The sequence below is a fragment of the Boleophthalmus pectinirostris genome, unplaced genomic scaffold, assembly GCF_026225935.1.
Source record: "Boleophthalmus pectinirostris isolate CB_2022bp ecotype Guang Dong unplaced genomic scaffold, ASM2622593v1 HiC_scaffold_14, whole genome shotgun sequence".
Taxonomy (NCBI): domain Eukaryota; kingdom Metazoa; phylum Chordata; class Actinopteri; order Gobiiformes; family Gobiidae; genus Boleophthalmus; species Boleophthalmus pectinirostris.
Genome location: NW_026571047.1, coordinates 682,580 through 708,362, shown reverse-complemented (window position 1 = coordinate 708,362; position 25,783 = coordinate 682,580). Strand labels below are relative to the sequence as shown.

The following is a 25,783-nucleotide window of genomic DNA, read 5'->3' as shown; positions in this document are numbered from 1 at the left end:
TGACATTGGATAAATCATTATAAGAAGAAGGTCACTTGAGGATAACCAAACCTGCATTGTTGTAGTCAAGTCTACAATTTCATGTTCATGTTATTGGTCTTTGGCATCTGATAAAAATGTATTTAAAGAAGACAGATTGTGCTTGAGTCGGCTAAATAGTTTATAATACATGAAACCTGTGGATCATTATTTTAAATAATTTAGAGTTTTTAAATTGCAATATTGACGTAAAATGATGTAATAAAAGAAACAAGTCCACTAACTTTTGTGTTAGAAAACTAAGGTCCCCAAGGGAAGCTGACATCGCCATAAATGTCATGGCAACAAAGCCACGAGGTTGGCAGCACCTGATAGTATGTTCCTTTTTTCATTTGTGCAAAAAAAAAAAGCAACACTATGCAACACTACCAAACCCTGTGTGTATCACTGATTCAGAAAAGTGTTAGACACTTACAAAGACATTTTGTTCCACCATGCTATATAATTAAATGGTCTTAACAAAATAGCTCCATAGTTCCACCCATCTTCATAATAGAGAGTGTTTTAGCGCTGAACTGACTCTAAACTGCACATCTGTTGTGTCTGTCAGCTCATCACTTCTGTTACCAGACAAACCAAATGTAACACTCCCTGACAAGACTCTGACATATGCTCATAATGGTAATCCAGCACATCAGTGTGTTCTGCGGGCAGTGGACTGAGGAAACAAGCTGTCACTCAACATCTGCCACTCACTTCATTTTTTTATATTTAAAGTTTTAGAAAAAGTATGTTCTTTGCTATGAATACATTTGGTTGATGAGGACACAAGTCCACAGCTGTGAAGGTCAAAGACTTGAATGCTTTGTAACTTTGGCTCAAGTCCATCCCAATCAAAGCTAACTACTACTTGTACAAAGCACGGTCTTCAGTGTGGACGTAGCTTTGATGAACAGTGCAGCTGCTGTTGATCATCTTCTTACAGTGGCTGTTATTGCCGTAGGTAACTGACATACATTTGTGTGTAGGCCTCTCCAATGGAATGCACAAAACCTGACAATCTATGTTGCTTTTAATACTTTTTTTTTTTTTGCACGTCAAAAGCTGGTGTGTAAAAAGTTCTAATTTAACCCATGCAGCCCAACAGAAATATCAGTCTAATGGTCAGTTTCGTTTTGGAAATGGATACACATTTTTTCCATTGTTTAATTTCACTAGGTTGTTTGTAATGTTTTTAAGGGATCTTGTTTAGCCACCAACACTTTTACTTCCTTGACTTGTAAAACTGTAAAAAATATTTTGACGTCAGATTTTATAATATAATATATGTACAATTTACAAGTGTAGTAAAGTAAAAGTAAAACATTTTAAACTTTTGTTTATGACATTTTTGCAGGTAGTCAGACAACAGTGTATAGTCCTGTGTTTTGATGTGCAAAGTATCAAACTAAGCAGCAAAAACAGAGACAATTACGCAAAAAGCAAATAACAAAAGAGAAAGGGAGTTCCACATTATGTATTTGCTTCTTCAGAATTCATGTCGAGTTGTCGTCATCTCTAAGTCTCTCACAGTTGCCGCTTTCTATCTCCTCCTCTCTGTATTAACCATTTAATACCTTTTCATCTTGTGCCATGTGTTTCGCTCTTACATCATACATATAAATAGGTCTGTAATGATTTTCTGCTACTGACAAGAATAGAACCTGATTTAAAACAGCATTTAAACACATGGCAGAGTTGGCAACCAGAGGCCTTTGCTCAAGCAATTTAAAGTATGCAATCTATATTTTATCAAATCTTTTAAATAAATTGACATTTATTAGAAGTTCTGCAGAAAAGTGGATGAACAGTTAGCACTCTTGCCTCTCAACAAGAAGGGTCTGGGGTCAATTCCAAGTTTGTTCAGGACTAACCTCTCATTTGATGTAGGCTATGTTACTTTGTTGTACATTTTGCATGTAATGATAAAATAAAACTTAATGTAACTTTTTTTTTTCGAACTATACAAGATAGAGGTACAATCATAAGTACTTGTAACTGTTTTAAAATTCTAGATTGGAAAAAAATTGACCTTGGATTCAGCTTTTTTTTTAAATGATAGATGGTTGGCTACCTAGGAAAAGTCTTCAGTACTGTTTCTCTATAGCCACAGGTTTGCCTCAAAGTGGAAAGACTTAAAAGCAGAATGAGTTCACCGGCAGATTTTAATGCTGTATGTGTCGCACTGTGAAGCAGAATAAGAAATATCTGTGGTTTGTGCCTTAGTCCACACTCTGTTAATGAGTTCTCTGATAACATCTGTGTTTAGAGAAAGGAGAGAAGGCTTTGAAAGTTCAGCTACAGTGCATGGAAATCTGACTTACTGTGATTACCAATGTTGTCTTTTTCCATCAAGTAAAAGTACGCAGTGGCATGTTTTGGTACAAAAATGCCCTGGTTTGGTTGGGTGTCCACTTATAGATTTTCTTGAGACACAACAGTTGGCACTGACTTCATATGATGCAACTCTTACAGGTTTAGTGTCAACTGAGTCTTGTGGCTAGCATCTACGGAGACACTTGTCTAATAATCAGTCTAAATTAGAGTTCATGTTGAATCTACCACCTTAAAAACATGAAAAACATAACTAGTTTAACAGTTTGCAGGGGACATTAGTTATTCCTCTTAATTTGGCAGCGCAAGGGTTAATATCGATGATCAGTATACAAAAAAGGGATTGAACTATAATACTAACGTAACAAACAATGTGAGGCCAGGAATTGCACCTGCAGAGTAAAGATGACAACTATTTTAAGGCACACATATGCTGGTGAGACAGGTTAAGGTTCAAATGTATTTATTTTATCTTTGTTTAGGTTTGTTGTTGTATCTTTCAGTGTAGCCACTTAAATAGGTAACAAATTATTCAGAGGGAGGACACACACTCCGTGTATTCAAGTGTTCATGTAGTGCAATTTTCGAAGGTAACTGTCAGTCAAACAGAAAGGAAACATATTCCCAGGCAACAGTGGATGGCAAAAGACCAGTGCCACGGTCCTGGTACCCCCACTACCTGAAGACATGAAACTACACTTCATTTGTGAAAGCATGATTGAATGATTACTCTACCCGGCACTAAACACATACCGTGGGTAAGAGATTGAAAAGCAAGGACAGGGTCGGCCAATTACAACTCTCTAAACTAAACCAGGTCTACACTAGATCTAAACCACGTCTAAAACCAGGACTCAACCAGGACTAAAACCAGGACTAAACCAGGACTAAACCAGGACTACAACAGGACTAAAACAGGACTAAAAACAGGACTAAAACAGGACTAAAAGCAGGGCTAAACTACATCTAAACTAGATCTAAACCAGGTCTAAATCAGGTCTAAACCAGGTCTTAAACCAGGACTAAAACAGGACTAAAAGCAGGGCTAAACCAGGACTACAACAGGACTAAAACAGGACTAAACCAGGACTACAACAAGACTAAAACAGGACTAAAAGCAGGGCTAAACTAGATCTAAACTAGATCTAAACCAGGTCTAAAACCAGGACTAAAACCAGGACTAAACCAGAATTAAAACAGGACTAAACCATGCTGGGTGGACATGTCTGCTCCTCTTCTATCAATAATATTTTTAATTTGGTTAAGTAAAGTCTGGGCTTTTCATTTTCTTTTAGCACACAAAACATCTTATGTTATGATATCCCCGTCTTTGCTTCTCTACAGTAAATCAAGTAATCCAAAGTATTCAGATTACGTTACTCACTTTAAGTAATTTAATGGATTACGTTACAAACTACATTTTGGGGTATGTCATCTGTAATCTGTAGGGGAATATATTTTAAAAGTAACCTTCCCAACACTGACAACCACACAGCAACATTTCTGACACTGGAGAGGACACGAGCACGGAGACATCAGCAAGGTGGACAATGGGCTGGAAACTCAAACCCAAAACAGCAGCACTGGTGTGAGGAGAGTAACACAACTACCTCAGAAATGTTGGAGGCCAGAGGTCAGGGAAGGGAAACGCAAGCACCGATTGGGCCTAACCAAATTAAATGACCAGACTGTATAGTGCCACATCCCTTACCTTTTCACTACTTTTTGATTTCATCACAATTCATGTAGACTTTCTTTCCATTGTCTTTAAGAAGTAATAAAGTCATGTATTTACTAAAAGGCAATAGACGGAATAGGTCAGAAAAGTTTGAGCATATAGCTGCAGTAAAGAGAGAAGCAATGAATCACAACCTGCCGATTTATCACCAAGGAACAGCAAACACAATTTTTAACTGTTAGTTTCTCTTTGCACCGTGTGGAAAGTTTTTTGTTTTCTAAAAGTCAGCTGTCTTCTTGTTTGAGAGATTCAGTTTTGTGTTTGATAGATCTTTCGTTAGAAGTTCCAGACCGACAGACAGACAGAGGGCAACCGTGGGGGGTGTCAGCCTGATGAAGATGGAGTCAGCGGGGTGTGAGGCCTGTATTGGCTGGTGGCATTTGCAGCCTTAATGCAGAGCGCCATGTGAAGTAACAGGTCTGCATATTAACTGAGTGAAAATACCAGGCTGTACCCAACACCTTTCTGTCGTTCAGACTATCAGCCCCACATGGCAGACTTAATAACTGCGCTCCTGCATGCTCTGTGTGTGTGTGTGTGTGTGGGGGTGTGGTGGGCTATGACAGCAATAACCTTTCAGGAATAGGAGCGTTAATTGCACTGGTCTGGGATCAGTGGGGAAGTCATGTAATTGCCCATCTATTCTGAGGTGTGGACACTGTCATAGTCTGCACAAATGGCCATGCAAAGATAAGTGGAATTGCTATTTACCGACCACATACGACAATCATAACAACACAGTGACTTCCTATCGGGATGTCCCAGATGTGATGTGGAAAGTCTTTGTCTACACTAGTAATTTCTATCCTATATTGACTTTAAAGGTGCACTGTGTAACTTTTAGTGGAGGGTCTGTCACCAGCTCTTCTCCATTGAGATGTTGCCTAGAATGTTCCACAGTATGTCATTACACTTATTTATCTCTAAGGAGATAGACTATAGGGCTAGGTTGCATGTTAGATCTGTGGAGAGGCAAGCCCACTCAAAGTAAGTAAACGTTTTTAAGTCAATAAAAAACTCATCTTATTGAGAGTTAAAGCAAGATGGATATGTTTAATGTCATTCTGTGACATTCCAGGCAAAGCAACATGGAGACATGCAGATGGCGGACCCTTCACCAGTCAAGTTACACAGTGCACCCTTACACCCTTGTATATTCATGAAAACTAAAAGTATAAAACATCAGATTTCAGTATATTTCAACCTGACAATGATTATAGTTTCTGTAAACAGACCCAGTCAATGTGGCAGAGTTCGATTTGAGACTAAGTCTGATTTGTTTGCATTCAACTAAGTCTTTAAGCAACTAAACCTAATGAATCATTGCCTCTCATTTGGAGCTATGCCTCTTTTAATCTTCCAGTGTTTTCTGCTTTGCACTTAAAGAGCCAACACGATTTTTTCATGTGTTAGAGCAAAATCTGTCTTGTCCCTGTACAGATATATTGTGTATAAGCAGCTCTTGAACAGCTTTCTGTCTGCATCTAATTATAAAAGCTCTTTTTTAAGGTGACGGTAAACCTCAGCTCTCATTTCTTTAAGTTGTGAAAAGCGCTTATATACTCACTGCGGTGAATAAATAGAATCCACTGAATGCATAAGGTAAGTGAGAAATAACTTTGAAACACTGCAAATGAGATAAAATAAACTAGTTGTTGTTTTCTTGTGATTTTAAGGCACCCAATTAAAAAATTATATGCTCAGCTACATTTTATCTATATCTGGTATTCTTTTCGCGATTCGAACGGCTCGGACTTCGCAATTCTGTAATAACGGCCTCCGGTCCCGTACCCCCTCCAGTATTGGCATGTCAGTCCCCTTTTATCCGTGTCTCTTAATCTTGGAACACAGGCCTAGTCTTCCTGCCACCCACACTCGCCCCCGCCACTTCTGCCGGTCCCGCTACATCACCCGCAGACCCGTTTGGTAATATCTTAGCGTTACAGAGCTCCACAGAGTGACACTGAAAAACACTCCTAGTGTCTGCGCTGACAGGAGGCATTAACACGCGCCGCCCTCGGCTGGTGTGGAGCTGTACTGCGGGCTGTTGCATCAGCTGCCACTGTCTCATCTATCGCCTCTCATTGTCTCTGCGAGAAGCTTTGGAAAAACTCCCATTTTAAGCATTTTCTTTTCCAATAGTTTCCACCATTGCAGTCATATTTCACACACACAGAAATGTGTTTATGTTTGTAGAAAGCTGCTCAACTCTTGGATTTGTGCCTGACGCCCTGGGCGAGACTGCACCAGTGAACTATGTGAAAGGCATGGAGCACAGCGACTCCACCTGCAGCAGATGTAGAGCTCACTGCCATACCTGCTGCTCAGACTGCCACGGCTTTCTGTGCTGGGCTTTTCAAAGATGAGGCAGAGGAAATTTGTCACTTGTAGACTTACTCACAGTGAGGAAATAACCACAGCGTATACTCAAGTGAGAAGCTGCAAGAAAAGTAGTGTGAAAAGCACAACTTCATTAAAGAGAGACATTTGAATTCTGTGGTGTATTAGCTGCTAGTATAGCACTCACTAGTCACTCAATAGGCCACAGTCACTCAAAACAACCTATTCACTTTTTTTGGTGTGTTAAGGTACTGCCCCTTCAGAGCACTATCTCAACACAATCAGTGTGCGTCCTACTAATAACTTCACTGTGTACAGTTGTGTGTAATGCTTGTGTATATTGGGTGGTGTATGGGTGGGTGGTGTATGGGTTGGAGGTGTAGGCTTGCGGGTGGAGCCCTGGACAGAATCTTACAGCTAACTGTAAGAAGGGTTTGAACAGGGCCCAGGGGAGATCGCTAAATTACTTAAACATGTGTGGATGACATGTATAAACTCTTCTGGCATGTTCCTGATGAGGAACAATGATGTTCCATGTTAAAACAAACCTGGTAGAAAGCTCAGTAAATGTAACTGAGTAAATGTAATTGAGTACTATCCTCTTGTGAATAGGAGCGCCCCACTTTGCAAACTCCTGCAGTGCAGATGTAGTAATAGAAGGATTTGTATTCTAAACTACGCTACGCTAACATGCTCCAGAAAGCTCAGAAGCGAGTGTGCATTAGTTGTGCGTATTAGTTTGGCCTTCTGCAAAACAAAATTCCAAAAGTTAGCATCGTGTGACCAAACCCTCTGTCTGATTTGTATTTTCTTTTTTGCATTTGAAGAGAAAGTGTTTGAGAGTGGAATAAACACAGACATTAGTGCTGCTGCAGTGGTCCGTGCACAAAGTGACAGCGTCTAAACTCAAAGATAAATGAGCTCCGGTGTGAGCCTCAGACATAGATCTGAGCGGAGCAGCTCTGTGATTAATGAGACTGCTGCCCATAACGTTTATTAACAAACATTTTACTCATCAAACATGTAAATGAAAAGGGAAAAAATTCAATAGTTCTGTGAGACTGTTGGGGAATAACAGAATATCTAATGACAGAATGAGGATCACACTGGAGTGTATCAGTGAACCTCTACATGTCTCACACACATGTACATGGTCCTTCAGTATGTCCGTGCATATGACACGTACAGAGGTGATTTCAAGTGTTCATGTGGCAGCAGCAGCAGGGCTTGTACAGGCCTGTGACACATGTGTGACAGTGCTGTGTGTGTGCTGAACGTTCATGTCCCCACTGGCCAATCTGATTTTGTGATAAACAATAAAATATTCTGCATAAGACGTCCAGATAGTCTCCTGTCTTATCATCTTACAAGAGTAACATTACAACATTTATCTTTTTGTTCTTTCAAATGGAAAGAGATTTGGAACAGCATCTACAGTCGTTCGTCAATATAACACGGTTCACCTTTCATGGCCTCGTGGATTTTTGCTTGCTTTCTTTTTTGTTTTGTTTTGTTTTACAGCATATGATTTTTTTTTTTACAGCACATTGTGTTCCTCCCCCTGCATCCTGGTTGGCTTAGGAACTATAGACATTGTCTCCTCTGTGCTGTGTCTCCTGTACAGTACAGAGTGTGTTCAGCTCACCAAATTTGAAGTGCTGTTTGCAAGTTTTCTCCTTGACAAACCTCACAATGTCAACTTAATGTTTTGCACCGACAAAGGCTCCTGCAGTCGCACCCAAAAGGCAAAGGAAGATGCTAAACAAGCAAAAAAGTTGGACTTCTGGACACGCTGGAGGAAGGGAGAAGTTACATGGCTGTAGGCGCCGTTACGCCATTGGTTCGTTACATAAAGAAGAAGGAAAATAACAAAAGGATGACAGCAGCAATAAGTTTTAAGAAGGAAGCAGAAAGGGTTGTAAGTGTCCTGTGTGAGAAAAGTGTATAAAGTGTGTGCTGAGGGGTTTTACACACTTAAAACACATAATAATGACTACTTTCCTGATTTCTACTGCGAGTTATTTTTAGAACAAAACCCTCGCGATAAATGAAGGACCACTGTATATTATAATACATTTTGCAGAATGAATGTGTGATTATATGTAACTTTTCTGGTGCATTTTTCTTTTTAGTTCCATCTATTAAAAGGTGTGCATCCAATAATCATAAAAACACTGATCAGAAAATGTATGTATGTGTTTATGTATTTATTTGTTTGTATTATTATTGTTCATTCATTCATATGTTTTATTTATTTCTAAGTGGGTGACATCTGGAGATCCTCAGAGTTGCCCATGTTCTGAGGCTGCTCCCAGAGGAACAGGTCTAAAAATACTCCTGATGTGGGTAATTGTGGGAGATCAAAACAGAGCATAATGGTGCTTCTGTCTGTGTCACTGTTCACTCTGAAAACACGGACCATTTCAATTTGTAAGCACCAAAAAACATGGTGTTAAAATGGAAAATTATTATTCTTAGTTATTGAATTTTCATATTTGGTAACGTCGCTTTTAAGACTATAATCAAGTATTAAGCAAGGTTTTTATGTTGATTATGTATTTTGCCAGGTTTTAGTTTTGTTTCTCAAGCAACACAAACAGAATATTTAAAGACAGGGCATTATTCAAAATCAACTGGTTGGACTTTTCTACTGTGTTATAATGTCCCCTCATCAATAAACATGTCTAAAGAGGTTTCACATGTGTATTTCAGTAATCTAGTGATCTCTCCTGAGTCCTATTCAAACCCTCCTTGCAGTTAGCAGTACGAACCTGTAAGTAAGAAAGTAAGTTTATCCTTTATATAAGTCTTCTTCACAGACACATGCCACAAAGACACTTCACAGATCACCGTTGATTCACTCCACACTCGGTGGTGTAACATCCTGCTGTAGCCAGACTGATGGAAGCGCGGCTGCCAATCTGCGCCATCGCACCACCACCACGCACACACACAACACTTTTATACTAGGCAATGTGGGTGAAGTGTCTTGCCTACGGACACAATGTCAGTTTTTATGACTGGCTTCCCCCTGTGGCACCTGATTTTCCCAGTGGTCTCCCATCCAAGTACTGACCAGGTCCGGCCTTACTGAGCTTCTGAGACCTGACGAGATCAGGTTTTGACGAGCCGGTATGAGGTATGTACAAGACTATACTGTCCTGCACAGCAATTTCCCATAAATATACAAGAGTCTGATACAAAACAGTGAACTACACTAGAACGTGACAAAACTGCAAAGTGCAGTAGTTCCATTAGTGGAATAAACGCTGACTGTGTGGTGATGGGGCTCTGAAGGGGGAGTGACTTAGCATGGGGAGCAAACAGAAGAGTCTTGAAAACAAGTGAAACTTATGAAACATGTTAATACATAGTAAAGTGGTGATCTAAATATAATATGTTGGCAGTTAAAACTTTAAATGTTACATGTGCACTTTAATTTGCAAGTTGTGTAGTTATACTGTAATCTACTAATATACAAATCGATAATAAAACTAGTATTGGAACTAGATGTTCATGTCAGCGTGTATTAATGCTAAAAAAATAAATACACTGACAGGATGGAAATGAAACTTTCCTGAATGTGTTTAGAATGATGTTGAGCTGTATCAGATCAAGTGTCAGAGCACATGGACTAGTTCACACACATGGACCAACATGAACCTACTGCACCACTGACCATTACACACATATAACACACATGGGAAGAGAAAAGAAAAGTTATACCATTCAGTGTTGAAAATCACATTCTATTGTTAAAGAAAGTGTGCGGTGACAACACAAGTGTAGGTTTATTTATTATTAAAGTCTTTTTTCCAGCCTCGGTTCTCAGAAGTGTTTTGGAGTTGGCTGCACAGATGTGAGCTTCACCTGTCCTGGCCTCCTCCCCCCGTCTCCTGTGTCCTCCCCCCAGGCTGCCCCTCCCTCCCCCTCCTCACCCACATTGCAGAACTCCTCATATGCACCAAACACTGGCGTAATGAGAGAACCCCACCTGACCCCACAAACAGACCCGTCCCACCATCTGCTGCTGTCTGTGCGATCACTGCACTGAGTCCAACTAATGCATTTGGGCTGAAGAGCAGTTAACCTTAACCCAAGTCTACCTCCACTCTGCACATGGGCTCACATTTACATCACCTATTTCACATTTTTACTTTGTCATATGGAATCCTAGAATTATTATGATGTTTTTTGTTGTTGTTGTTGTCTAGGATCTGCCACCATTTACCCCATGGAGATGTTAAGTCTTTACCTTGACTATTGTCCTATAATATGGCACTGAACTTATCTGTCTCCATGGAGACAAACATGGGATGTAACCAGGCCAATTTACAAGTCACTTATGTGGAGAGTTGTCCCCACTCACACTGAATGATGTTATTTTATTTTATATAAAGTTTCCATGGTGGTAATTTCTGTAAAACTTTGTAATTTGTGTAATTTGTTATCTCAGCCTCAGTCAAGTCTGGCAAGTCATTGCTCTTATGCTTTACCTGGTACATATATACCTGGTACGTATTGCAAGTATTATTATTATTATTATTTTTTTTATTGTTATTTTTTTAAGTTGCTGTATGAGGAAAATAATAATACAGTGTAGGAAAAAAGAGAGGCACTCAAAAAGTACAAAATAATTAAAAGCCTTTAATACCACATGGCAGATAAAGTTAAAATACGCCAATGCGTTTCGGCCCTTCGGCCTTCACCAGGGCAAACTCGAGATGGTTATCACAGTGCAGATTTAAAGTAATAGGTGTAGGTCACGTGTTCACAGTCCCCTAAATGTATGATGGGACATGTAGGCTTAGCTAAATTTAATTACAAGCTATACAAGTTCAAATATAATATAAGACATAAATGGTACAAATCAAATAATACAGTGTTCTTAAATGTGTCAAGTGTGTCACTTTGTGTAGTGTTCATGATATTTCATTGTCTTTTGTCTAAATTAAAAGCCATTTTATACTATTTGAGGGTAGTAAGTATTGAATTATAACATATATAGATGGTTTTACATGATTTTATAGGGTCTAAATGGCTAAAACATCTTTATAATAGAGCCATATCCATTCCAGAGCATCTTCATTTGGCTCTCAGCCCATGGTCACTTTGAAGATCCTCCACATGTTCAGCTGTAGGCTCTGAACATTAGGTGCAATCCTTCATGAAAGTCTTTGTTTCTTCCTTCTGTGCTTGAGCCCTGAGGCAGAGGCACCCTGGGGAGACTAAGGCAGGGGCACCATGTTGCTTGGATACTGGCTCACATATATATTCCTCCACATACATGTACATGGTGACATGGTGGAATGGTCACATGAGCAGCAGGTAGAAGTGGGTAGAATGTACTCTAATGTCTGGGTCTGTGAGTCTGGTCTCTGTGAGTCTGGTCATTTTGTGAGTCTGGTCATTTGTGAGTCTGGTCTCTGTGAGTTTGACCCAGAGACACTGAGAGCAGAACACATTGTAGATGTCACAGCAGAACTGTCTCTCTCCTCACTCTGACTCGTGGACATGTGCAAAGTGGAATTTAAAAGTGGTGTATGTTGGTGGGTGAGATTTGGACCTTGTAACAAGATGGTTCAAGGTTTTGGATCCTCACTGCTGAATGCAGCTGTGGCTAGTGGTGAGGTTTATTCCCACCGGCTGAAAGTCAATAGTTTGATTCCAGCTCCAACCAGTGCAGCCTCTGTGCCCTTGAGCAAGACCCACCTTGATTCTCTATCAGTGGGGTGTGAGTAAGTGCTTAGTGGTGCCTGAGGGTCAGATTCTCAGATTGGCAGCCTCACTTCTGTCAGTGTGCCCCAGGGCAGCTGCATGTAGCTCCTCACCACTGAGTGTGGAGTAAATGAATAATGAGTTGAGTGTAGCGCTTTGAGAGCTCTGTCAATACAAACTTAATCCATTAGCAGACCTATTATTGTCAAATGCATTTGAAGGAAAAGTCGGGGGTCTGGTTCATCAGGATACATGGATGGGTAATAGAAAAGACTTGTTTGGATGAGCAGTCAGGGTTATTAAACCCTTGGAGTACCTGATTGTCAAACTGGACAAGGAGTAAAAATGATTTTAAATCTGTTTCTCACAAACCATTTAGCTCATTATCAATATCCACATGCATCGTTTCAGTTGTGCCCAGCTTCTGAAAGGTGAAAATGGCTTTAAATGGCTTTAAAAAGCTTTAGAATGGCTTTAGAGCATCTTTAGAACAGCCAAAACTCTAACCAGTTTTAAATTTAAAACGGTCCAAGAACAGCTAAAACAACCCTAGAACAACTTTAGAACAGCTGGAATGGCTTTAAAACAGATACAGTGGCTTTCGAACGGTTCTGAAACAGCAAACAATGACTTTAAAACAGCTAGAGCGGCTTTAAGATGACTTTAGAACAGCGTTATAGTGGCTTTAGAGCAGCTAGAACATATTTACAGAATCTTTATAACCACAAAAACAACTTTAGAATGTCTAGATTGGCTTTCGAACAATGAGGATGGCCTTAGCCATAACTTTAGAACTGCTTAAAAATACTTTTAGAACAATACTAGAACAGCTTTAGAATGACTTGAGTGACTTGAGGACAGTCAGAATGGCGGATGTGACACTGGGGTGGGCTGCTGAAGCACAGTCAGAGCTCTGCTTATGGCCTTCCACAGATAAGATCACAGACAGAGCACAGCGGCCTCATCTTTCAGGGGAAAACAGAAAATGTACTTGTTCACAAAAAGCAGAGACTGGTTCTCCCGCTTTAAAAATGAAGAGAACTTGCAATAAGACAGTATCACCTTGGCTTATGATGATTGGATCACAGCTACCCTCTTTGATTTACTGCATGCTCCATATAAGGTCATAAAAATAAAAGTCGTTAATTAGCGGAGCCTTGTGGAGTTTGATGCATTGACTACAGCACAGGTGATTGGGCTTGTATTGGGGATAATGATGTACCTTCCCCGATAGCGTCCTCATTTGTTTGGGCTCGTGCTGGAGCTGTGACAAGCACACACAACAGCGCCGCAAATGCCAGCGCCGTGTTCTTATACACCGGGGTGAAAACTGCACATTCACAAACACTAATCACACTTCTCTCATTACCGCAAACTATCACAGCTTTGTACACGCGCGGCGGAACGCTCGGACCCCCGCAGCGATGAAAACAGCAGCTACAGACGAGCGGAGGATACCAGGCATTTCACCCGCACAGAAATACAAGCGGCCATCATTAGGCTCCAAAACTACTCCCCCGCAGCGTCCACCAAGTCCCAGACAAAACCTGAATCAAAGAACATACAGGGCACCAGATACCAGAGCGACCGGGACACAAGGGGGCGCTTTCTGTTGGGTTCAGCGGGTGTTCCTTAAAACTGAGATAAGGCAGGTGAAAATTCTACACTGTGATTTCAGTTTGCAGATTTGTTGACCTGGTTCATGGGTTAGATCTCTGTAAACACTGGGCCTATCCACATAAAACAAAAACTGGCACAAAGTTCAGTGTCTTCTCTCTCATTATAAATACACTGATGTGGAAAAAACAAGTTGGATTAATATCAGTTGAAAGGAGTAGGACCTGACGGATATGGACTTTTGGGGACTGATACAATTCATCTTGTAAATCTGACATCACACACGACTTCCGGGTCCAACGAAACAGTTGTTCAAAATGACAAAGCCATTGAACATTTTCACAATCACCTCCTTTTGTAGTGAGCTTCTAACTAGAGCATGGAAACAGAAGCTCAACGGGACGGGTTTTGGATAAATATTTAGGACTTTTGTTCAGGCTCAGGTTGGACTCGGACATATCAGTATGTCAAAACCAGTCGCTCTGAGAGTTTTAAGTGTTCAATGATCAGACCTCTGCACTTGTAGTTTAGGTCCAAGTCAAAACTGTGTTATTATTATTTGTGAAATATGGTGGAAAACTTCAGATACATGATTTTTAAAGCATAAAAGATTGAATATAAAGTGCACAGGAAGTAGGAGTGCAGCTTCACCTCGATCCGTGCGCTGTGTGGATGTAAACAGACACACTTTCACCTTTTTTACTTTTCTAAAACGCCCCAAACTGGATTCACAGTGCTGTTTTGTGAACTGGATGTCATTATTTACAGAGGACAATTTCTGTGGACAATGTGGATAAGACGCTGCACTTTAAATCCTGAGTCTGTGTCCATTAAAGGAACATAAACAATATCCTATGAGTGTCATTAATAGGCCTAAGAAAAATAGTGTGTTGAGTTTGGACACAAATATCTTAATGCCCATCTTCGATCAGTGCTCTGTCGGACACGGGCCGGGCTCAGATAGAAAAAACTCAGCCCAATCCACACTCTAGTACACCACACTGCAGTATTTTCACATGTATATCAGTCGGGACAAATTCGGCACGGCTGCGGCTTGGACCTGTAAATAGAATTGTGACATAGTGACTTACAAGCCCTGTACTGATATAATGTGTTTGAGAGTGCATGTATCTATGTAAAAACCAATATGTTTAGTGTTGTATTTGGTGTGTGTAGTCATTTATAGTAAATCTTTAACTGATGTCAGAGGTTTGGTTTTATTAGATTTGAAGTGTTTCAGGCTCCGTCCACTGTGATTCTGTCTCTTTACTGTCATACAGTATTTAAAGGCCATATGTTGGCCTAATAGTATTACTGCATAACACTCTCCAGTAGATAACCTTCCACTGAAGTGAAGGACCTGATATACTGCAGGAGCATTAGCCTAATATGCATGTGTGTCACGGTTTTCCTGTGTGTAAATGCAAACCGTTCACACCTCTATTCACAGCTCATTTACATATCAATCCAGGTCCAGTAACATGTACATGTGTGTATATGTCAGTGTGCCACACAACACTGAACATGTGTGCTACTCTTCTGTGATCTATGTGTCAATGCCAATATGTTTCTAGCCTCTCCTCAAACTATATATTTGTATAAAAACATCAATAAATATGACAAAAACTGAGCATTGTGTGTGACTGAATAGACCAGGGACTTCAGAAAGGAGTGAAGGGAAATCACTGGGTACTGGGTAACACTTTATTTTAGGGTACACTTCTTAACTTAATCTCTTACTATTGCTAATTAGCATAGTTGTAGATGGTTAAATTGTCATTAATTAGCATTTATTCGCCCCTTATTAATGTCTTATTCTCCATCATCTTATTCTGCTTTTACTGAGACATTTACAAACATTTTTCTTTTAGTTTGATACTAAGGCATTTTTGTCCATGAATTATGATTCGAATGAGCTTTTGATAATAAATGTGTTGTTAAGGACGAGTAGCACAGGAAATATCATTTTTACCTATTTGTACTTAATAAATTTCATTTACTTTTATGTAATAAAACACTGTCTGTTAGGTGTTAAAAGAGTTCAACTAGGCATGAATGAAGTCATTACGCTCATGTATTCATATATGAACTATTCATATGTATGTATATCACAATGATTTAAGTGTGAAGAAGAGAGCACTTTAGGCTACGTCCACATGACAACACTCCTGGATTTTTTTCTTGTGGGTTGAAAAAAAATCATGTCCACACACGTGTCGGATCAGTAAATCTTCACGTCCACACAACAACGGAGCACTGAGTGAAAATGATGTAATACATCTGCAACAACTGTATGTGGCGCTGTTAACAATGATAATAATATTTAATAATGCAGATCTCATCCCTGTTTTTAAACTTTAAGGTAATTTAGCTGATTTTACCCATATGTTCCACTGAGTCGTGTCCTTTAGTCCGACAGAAGCTGAACCGCATCAGTGCACAATAGTGAGCTGTTTTTTGAGTCGCTTAGTTTATGCTAATTATCCATGCGGTTTTAAGTTTCATTTCTGTAAAACGTAAACAAGTATGAGCAAAGCTGTGTGGATAGGGAAGACTTGAGGACACAGAAACGACGTGTCTGGACGCAGATCGTTTCTGATACAGTGAAACGCAGATTCGTTTCAGTGTAAACGTAGTTTTTGTTATTGATCCGTGTGTGTGTAATCTGCGGTGTGTGTTTTTAGCATTAGCATTAGTGTGTGTCTCGGTTGCTGGGCAACAGGAGCGGCTCCATAGACTCTCATTTTGGCATCGCTCTTGTGTGTCCTCTGTGGAGGCCAGTTCGAGGGCTGCGGGCTTCGCTGCATTGGAGGATTCTGGCGATGACAAGATCGTGATGTCATCGTTTCCCAAAAGCTGCGGTTTGTTTGTCCACACAAAAATCGTGACGCCGGCGTTCTCAGATATCTCCACTCTGGAACCTGTTCTCAAAAAACTCACTTTTCACCCACCTGAAACGCCGGCTCCATGTGGACAAAAGACCAAAACAAATACAAACTTCCGGTTTTCACCAAAAAACGCTGTCGTGTGGATGGCCCCTTAGAATAGGAACCATATTCATTTCAATTTGTGTCCAACTATGTCATTTATTAACTGTGATCAAAACATCACTTTAGAATGGAGAACATATTTTTGAGCTTTATTACTTAATTCTACTCATCTTTAACAGAACACTTATTACCAAAAGCTATTAGATTCATAATTCATGGACAAAAATGCCATAGTATCAAACTAATAAGCAGGAATAAGAAGTGTATTAATAGGAAAATGTAAATGTCTAAGTAAAAGCAGAATAAACTTATGGGGGATTAGACATTAATAAGGGATGAATAAATACTAATTTATGAAAATGTAACCATCTAAAACCATGCTAATTAGCAGGTATTTAGATGTTAATAAGTGTACCCTAAAACAAAGTGTTACCAATCATTGATATTTCATTCAATATCAAAGAAGTAATACTATGGCAAGTATCACTATATCAATCTGTTCCCACTATCAATCATTTTTGTATTAAAATACATTGAAACTCCTGCTATAAAGAATACTTTTCAATACCTCAGTTAATATCGATATTTCAGTATTTGGTTTATCCGCCAATCACAATTCAAAATCTCCTCTAGCAGCAATAAAAAGGTCTGGGGTTCAATTCCTGGACGACGCACTACCTTTTCATGTGGATTCTGTTTTTCTCCATCCACCTAAAAACATTCAGACCAGAGGAGCCACATACAGTGAGGATTCATTGTACTGAGCTGTGGCTGAAAGAAGGAATTCTTTATTTGTGGATATTGTGGTTTTCTGAAGTTCAGGAATGTTCTGTACCCACGTCCCTTGCTCTGCTTTAGAAGAATTGGACAAACAATATATATTTCATCAAGTTGTGTTATAAAGCTTGGCCGGCAAACTTTGATAAAATGAGAACACTGCCCACTGTGCTGCTGTGTCAACTGAAAAGATGTGAGAAACAAGTCGATAAAGCAATAACCCAGCTCCATCCATACAACACCTATTAATATGTGCATGTGTTTTGGGGAAGATTGGTCACGTCCTACCTGAGATTCTCTGCTGTTCGGATTTCCAAAGTGTATTTCTGTACATTCTGCATTCACACAACATCACAACATTTTAGAATCACTGTAGTTTAAAGGGTCCATATTTTCTAATCTGTGTTCTAATGTAGTTTCCTCATCACAAACACACCTGGACTTGTGTTTTGTTCCATTCATACATTTTAAACACATAAACCCTGAATATTTAGGCTGAGTTCTTCTCAAACTGAAAACACTCCTTGTGCTGTTGTGCTCCATTGTTTTTAAACTCCATACACCTTTGCTTGAATCATTTAGATAATTTCAGTCCCAGAATTGCCAATCTCCTCTGAACTTAAGTAGGTGGTTGCTGGTTCATGACATCACAAGGTGGAACAGAGCATTTTGAGCTTTGGAGATGTAGACGGACTAATAATAAAGAGTTCAAACATGTGTGAATGAAGCAAAACACAACTCCAGCTGTTTTTGAGGACTTAATAACATTAAGGCTACGTTCAGACTGCAGCCCAGATTTTTTTGGCCCTTATGCTCCTGTATCTGAACTTTTAATGACAGTCTGAACCACACAGATGCAATTTTTTTTCAAATGTGACCCATGACACTTGGATATGTGCTCCTAAAACCGATACATATCTGAAATTTTGACATGTGACTTCAGTCTTAAAGGTCAGGTCACATTCATCCCACCTACACGTCACAAATGTACACAAACGGTCTTCTCATCAGACGAAGATTTTGTCTGAACTCCGTGTGAGTGAAGCAGTGAAGGACATCACAATGCCACCACTTTTGACTGCGACTCCACACTCACACATTCCTTTCTACGGACATTGCTGCCACTGCCCCACAAAACTCCACGGCCAAAAATCTCATCCTTCTTCTTCTCAATCTCCTCCTTAAAAGGAATAAACTCTTTGTGATGTCGTTGTGTCCTCCAATACACATGCAGGACACTTTTGAAGCATTTAAAGTTCACACTGGAGGTCACATACAAGTCATATTTACGGAAACGTGAACGACCTCGCAAAAAAATCGGATTTCACATAAAACTCCAAATTGAGCATTAAGCCCTGCAGTCTGAACGTAGGCCGTGACATGATTTAAAGCTCACAAGCTCACACATTTTTCATGATATAGGATGTTGAAACTGAGCTGGAGGACAGGTCAGAATTCTTTAGTAGAGTTACGTGTTAATGTCACATTGTAGATTTGTTGACCTGGTTAATGGTTTGTTTCATTTCTGCATTTACTGGGACTGTCCACATGAAGAAAAAACTGGCAAAAAGTTCAGTTTTATCTGTCAAAAATGGTGAGTTTGTGTAGAGTTTTGTGGAGCCAATCCCAAAGAAATAATGAGAAGATTCAAAATATGTGGATCATAAGTTTGGGGATTTCTTTCAAAAACAGTAAATATCTCACACAGAGTTACATAAGCTCCTGTCCTTGAAATTATATTATCAAATTCTACTTCATGAATGCAACCCATAAAGTACAGCTGGTAAAACAGTATATGTTTGATTTCAGTCTGCATTTGACCCGAGTGAAGCCTTCTCTCCTCACACATGACATGCACAAGGCCAAAGGAAGAGAAACCATGAGCAAAGTTGGTGCATAAACTAAAGTCTCCCCAGTTTTCACACATGTACCTGCTGTTCTCTGTGGTCCCAGCAGCACACAGCACACTGCAGCTCTGAGCACCGGTGTGTGTTAGACTTCACAAAGTACAAGTGTGTGTATTTTTGTTCCTTCACAAAGAAAATTCACATCATCAAAGTAACAGTTGGAATGTAAGTGCTACTGTTCAAAATGAAACAACCTGTTCTGAGGCGGGACTCAGAACAGAAGAGTCGAAAGCTAATCTAAACAAAACATGAAAGTGCAGATGACAGGTTTTCTCTTTTTTAATGTTGTTCAGTTATGACTTGGTGTGCTGGGATAATACTTATTATGATTTTTTTTTTCTTTTTAGTCATTGTCTTAAGTGGAAGTTAAGAAGAATTACAGCTCTACTTTCACTCTACTCTACTTCCTGTAATTCAGGGGTGGGTAAACTACGGCCCAGGGGCCATATGCGGCCCTTTAATTGGTTTAATTCGTCTCACCAAATTTTCAGTGTTTTAAAAGTCATTTCAATAAATAGTAAATACAATGGGACTTGAAAGACAGATATTTTGTTCCAATGCTTTGGAATGATTTTCAATTATGGACTATTACAATAACACTGGTTTTCTACATATGCTCTATGTTTTGTTTTTTTTGTTTTTTTTCCTCTTATGAGGTGGATTGCCCTTCCGTCAAATTTTAGAACCCTTTGTGGCCCTCGAGTCAAAAAGTTTGCCCACTCCTGCTGTAATTCTTTCTTCTTCACCAGGGCTGGGTATCATTAAGAAGTTGCCGATACGATACATATCTCGATACAGTGCACTTTCGATTCAATGCGATTTATTTCAAATCAATTTCGATGTGGTTCAATAAAAAATAAAGTCTAAATCATGACTGTGAAACTAAAAGTCTTTGTTAAACCACTTCTTGTGCAAAGTTCATATGAAACACAAACATTTTAATCATCAAAACAGTGAAAATATCAAATATGTCGCATAAACCAGTTTCTTTCCTCTGAACAAACAACAAAACTGTAGCTGGAACAAAAGAATAGAGTAAAATATACAAAAAAAAAACAACTCTTGGTGAAATATCAATACAGCAGCCGCAATATCAATACTGTATGATCACATTAAACAATACTATATATCGATATTTCAATACTTTTTCCCCCGCCTATTCTTCACACTAGAGCCCTCACTCCTGCAGGCCTTATGCAAACGGGACTCAATGCAAAACAGTGCGGTGTGGGACACATTTTGCTCATTGTGGGTGATGGGCGGGAGTGGGACTGGACAGTGTGGGAGGAGGTGGGTGGGATGATGAACTGTAGTCCCGTGAACTAAATATGAGTGTAAAGTAAAATATACAAATGATTCATATTTGTCATACATCATTTGTGCTGGATATTTTATTTGGCCTTGATATAAACATTTTAAGCAGCCTAAACTTGTGGACGTGGTCTAATCTCGCACACATTTTAGACAATTTCTTTCTGCTTCTCCGTGTTCGACATTAAGAAAGAGAACGTTCCCATCGTGCAGGATTTGTGGGCAGGAGCGGGACAAAATATTGCAGATGAGGGAGGGAGCGGGACTGAAAATGACATTTCTTAGCAGGTGGAGCGGACTGAACATTTTTTCCCATGCAGACCTCTACTCCACACTTCCACAAAAGGAATCCTTCTATCTATGTCATCAGTTTCTGTCAGTTTAAACATTCATTTGAAAGGAGGTATTTTTACTGTTGAAACATATTTAGATCACCATGTTACCTTTTATTGTTTTGTAAATGCTATAGTCACTGAAAACAACGTATTAACATGTTTTATATGTTTCCACATGCCCTTTGCTCTCTGCACTAAGTCACTCCCCCTTTAGAGCACTATCACAACACAATCAGCGTGCATCCCGCTCATGAAACTATTGCACATCACATCAGGTTTGTCTGGTTGCTGTGTACAGTTTTTGTATCATGCTTATGATACAAAACTACAAATATGTACGTAGATTGTCATGTGGGAGCATGAATGACATAGGTTTGGGAGCGGAGCCTTGGACAAAATCTCACAGCGAACTGATACAGGGTTACTTTATTTCTATATTTTATTTTATTTTATTTTTACTTGTACATATTACATTATATAATTTTGCCTTATTTGACACCAGTTTCTTGCTATTTTTGCTACTATTTAGTTTTAATTTTAAAATGTATTATCACCATTTATATTTTTACTCTTTGTTATTCTATTTTATTGTGATGTGTGAGTGTCCAAATCATTTCCCTTGTGGGTCAATAAAGTTTGTCTAAGTCTAAGTTTAAGAATATTATATATATTGAAGGCTGTATCAAGTGGTGGTCTGAATATTGTTTAATACATTGAGTTGAACATTGTTTAATGTTTAAAGGTAACGCTCTGTGTGTCCTAAATAATGGGAAACAGATGTGTGTTTTTTAGGGACATTCCTTTGCAGATAAGGCTTTGGAGATAACCCAGGCTGGAGTTATCTAAGAAGACTTGGTGTGATCTACAATGGTTTGGAGGGGGTTGTCACTTCCCCCAAAGAAGAAATGCTGATGTTTCAAGGACGTGAACCTGCTCAACATATTATATGCATATTCATACTGTTGTGTTTTATAAACTGGGTTGAGGGACAGTCAGGGAGTCAGATTGCCTGGCGTAAGACCTGCGTAAGTGGAGGCCATCAGGGACAGTGATTTGACCCAGAGCTCTGTATTAGAATTGTATTGGCAGGGGAATACATTTTTGTAATTTGTTGAGTCTAGTAATTTTTGATAGAACACGCCTAACAATATGGTGTATTTTTGTATTGTCAGATCATAAATATTGTGTAAATTAGAAAGCTTTGGCCCTTGTTAACCTAATGGTTGCTAAGTAACAGTTATGGGATTACCTCTACTTATGTAACACAGAACTCAGAGCATACATGTCCAAGTCATGTTTTGGCCAAACGGAGTTTTCTTATTCTATACTCTCTATTCACACTCACGTCACAACCCAGACAGAGGTTTGAAAAGATGCGAATACAACTTCCCAGGCCCAGTTTTCTTCATTTTAATGTCATTGTAGTGTCCTGTTATGTTTCACTTATTCAACAGTTCCAACCACACCTCAGTTTTCATAATTTCTCCACTGACACACAACTCCGAGCACACTGGTACATGTGATTAGAAGAGATGAGGGCGTTAAATTCCAGATGATTCCAAACAGCACATACATCTGCAGTCTTCATTTTACTGCTGATCACATTTACTTCAGTGGGTTTTATCACAGTCGTTCGGCGAGCCCAGTGCTGGAAGTTGTCATCGCAGGTTTCCAAATGTCTTCCTGGTTTGTGATGTAAGTGTGAATAGAGTCTATTCTCTAGAACGTTCTGCAGCTCTGCATGTCACTGGCTTTGTCTTCGGCCAATCAGAATGATTTTTTACAGATGAGAAAGCACAAACCGTCGTTTATTTTTGTATTTTCCCAAAACACTTTAAAATTACTTATTATGATTATGCTCCGAGGCTTCCCGTGCACAACCAGGAAGTACAACTGCAAACTGAACCAAATTGTCAAACGATTAAACTAGTTCTTGTCTATAATTACGTGAACTGTGCTTTAGTCCATTTTTCAGTCTGACCTGTCATATGCACTTTAAACGTGGGACTAACGTAGATCTCACCCAAAACCCCCAAACCAGGTCGAAGCAGGACAGACAACTGCAAAAAAACTGCAATAACTAGCAAGCTCAACAACACCAGTACTGTAATGTCAGAGATTCAAGATGACACACTCTCGCAGCTGCCATTCCTGTATTTTCAACATTAAAGCAACACTATGTAACTTTGCTGGAGGAGAGTACAACACCGGCTTGTAACCATGGAGATGTTACTGGAATGTTCTCCAATATTAACTTATCTATCTGCGTGAACATAAGCAGATGACTCCACCAGGCCAAGTCAGATCTGTGGAGGAAAATGTATGTTTTTGTAGGTGTATTTGTGGAATAAAACTAATAAACTTTACAGCGTTTAGTGTCAAACATTCCAGGAAGAGATCTATCTCCACAGAGACAAGCCGAAAACAAACAAAATATATAATGCACCTTTAAAAATAATATAAAAATTATCACAATAAATTTTTTTTTAAAGAAGTTGATACTTGATACTTTGCAGTGACTTCACGCTGGGGGTGTAGTGTATGTATGTCTATGGCAGAAATGACAATGACGACGCAGGGACTTGCTCAACAGTTCAAAATCAGCTCACAGGTTTTAGCTACAATGAAATCAGTTCTTTTTGGTCAGATTGTGTTAAAACAAAACTCAGATTACTGTATTTTTTGGACTATAAAACACACTTTATTATAATATATGATATATATCAATAATGTTGAATTCTCGTGTCTATTTTCATACACAAGGTGCACTGGATTATAAGACGCATTAAGCAAAACAGATGACGCTTGAGACTGATCCTTCCAGCCATGGGCAGATTGTGGTGTAATTCCCTGTCTTGGTGAATATTTTTTTCCTACGAGGACGACTCAAATATACATTGAGTAATAATGTTTTTAATGCAGCTTTGTGCACATTTGTTTAAGTTTTACAGAAACAAAATTTAAAACCACATGGCTCATTTGTATAAACTATAAATGCTGAGAAAAACAGTTCGCTCCTGATATTCTGATCGTCATCTTCTGTCGGACTAAAGGAGACAATCCCGCGAGGCTTCTGACTCTGGTAGCCATAATGCTCAGACAATCCATCAAGCGGTGTGACTTGTATCTTACTAACGTCATACTAAAACATTCTGACAGATTTTTGAGTGCCGTGTAGCACATAAAATTGGTTCGAGGTCAGTAAACACAAACAGAATTAATACATAAGGCACCGAATTATAAGATGCACTGTTGATTTTTGAGAAAATTAACATATTTTAAGTGTGACTTATAGTCTGAAAAATACTGTAATCTAGAGTAAGTTGAGTAACAGAACTTCAGACAGAGTAGTGCCTCCGTTAGCTTCACCCTCAGGGAATGTTTTGGAATCAGCTGCAAAGTATCAGTAGTAGTAACTGTGACATTAAGACAACAGATGCAATCACATTCTGTATTTTCATTTGAGCCTGTTCAGACTCCATGTGTTTCAAAAGAGGGCCCTCAGGTGTGGCCCTCAGGTGTGGCCCTCGGGTGTGGCCCTCGGGTGTGGCCCTTGGGTGTGGCCCTCAGGTGTGGCCCTCGGGTGTGGCCCTCGGGTATGGCCCTCGGGTGTGGCCCTCAGGTGTGGCCCTCGGGTGTGGCCCTTGGGTGTGGCCCTCAGGTGTGGCCCTCGGGTATGGCCCTCGGGTGTGGCCCTCAGGTGTGGCCCTCTTGTGTGGCCCCGTAGGCGTATGTGAATGAGCTGATTATGTGTTATTGATGGACATATTGACCAGACTGTACACGCATGAATGAGACAGTGTCTTGTGTGTGAAGATGAGGAGCAGAGCAGTTACCTTTCTGATGGCTTCGACCCAGAGTGACGAAGCCTGACGAGATGAAGTTATGAAGGTCGGCTCCTCCACTGCTGCGCACGCTGTCTTTTCCGTAGTGCAGACCTGCGCACACAAGCAACCGGGTTACAACCTCATTGTTTTACATTTGAGGCTTAAATGCTCAGAAAATTTAAGTTTTCACCTACCCCCTATCCCCGCCCACACCTCTGTACTTACTTGCAGTTATGTAAAAAAAAAAAAAAATATGTCACAGAGCTATTTTTCAACATGACAAACATGCTTCAGTGAAAAGTCACTAGAGGCAAGTCTCAACCTGCAACTTTGAAAAATTTTGAACTGCAATTTTAGGGTTAACCCTAATCCTAAAAACATTTACAGACCTTGGATTAAATTCATTTAATTCAAACATCGATTAAAACACAAAGAAACATCCACAACTGATGATGATTATCAAACATTTCCTCTTCTTAAACAAACAACACTTCTGATGCGTCATTAGCCAAATGTGAAAACTGCTCCAGAATTTACAGCCTCTGTATCGAAGCAAAACTGAGCTCTTGATGTGACACATTTTGGGACATGAAAATTACAATTTTGACAAGTTTTGTCTCTATGACTCTCTGCATTGGAGAGAAAATAGTGCCAAGCGTTTATGGGGTTTGACTTTTTCGAGAACAAAGGTTTTGTGATGCAAATGTATCACTCTTTTGAACACATATTGTTTTGAGAAGAAAAACACTTTATTTTAATGTCCCCAGCCAACTTGCCGGACTACTTTCATCAGCACAAAAACTGGTCAGTATCTCAGTTCACCGGACGCTGTCAGCGGTAAGTCAGTGTGGATGCACAACGCTGCTGATGG

General features: G+C 39.6%; 1 protein-coding gene across 1 annotated transcript in view; it reads right to left on the bottom strand.

Annotated features, from left to right (window-relative positions):
• LOC110154046 (protein shisa-6) overlaps window positions 1–25,783 on the bottom strand; it is a 204,560-nt gene that overhangs the window by 126,574 nt on the left and 52,203 nt on the right. The window contains exon 3 of the mRNA XM_020917981.2: window positions 24,922–25,023. Coding sequence (XP_020773640.1) covers window positions 24,922–25,023 — 102 coding nt within the window. The remainder of the gene's footprint in view (window positions 1–24,921; window positions 25,024–25,783) is intronic.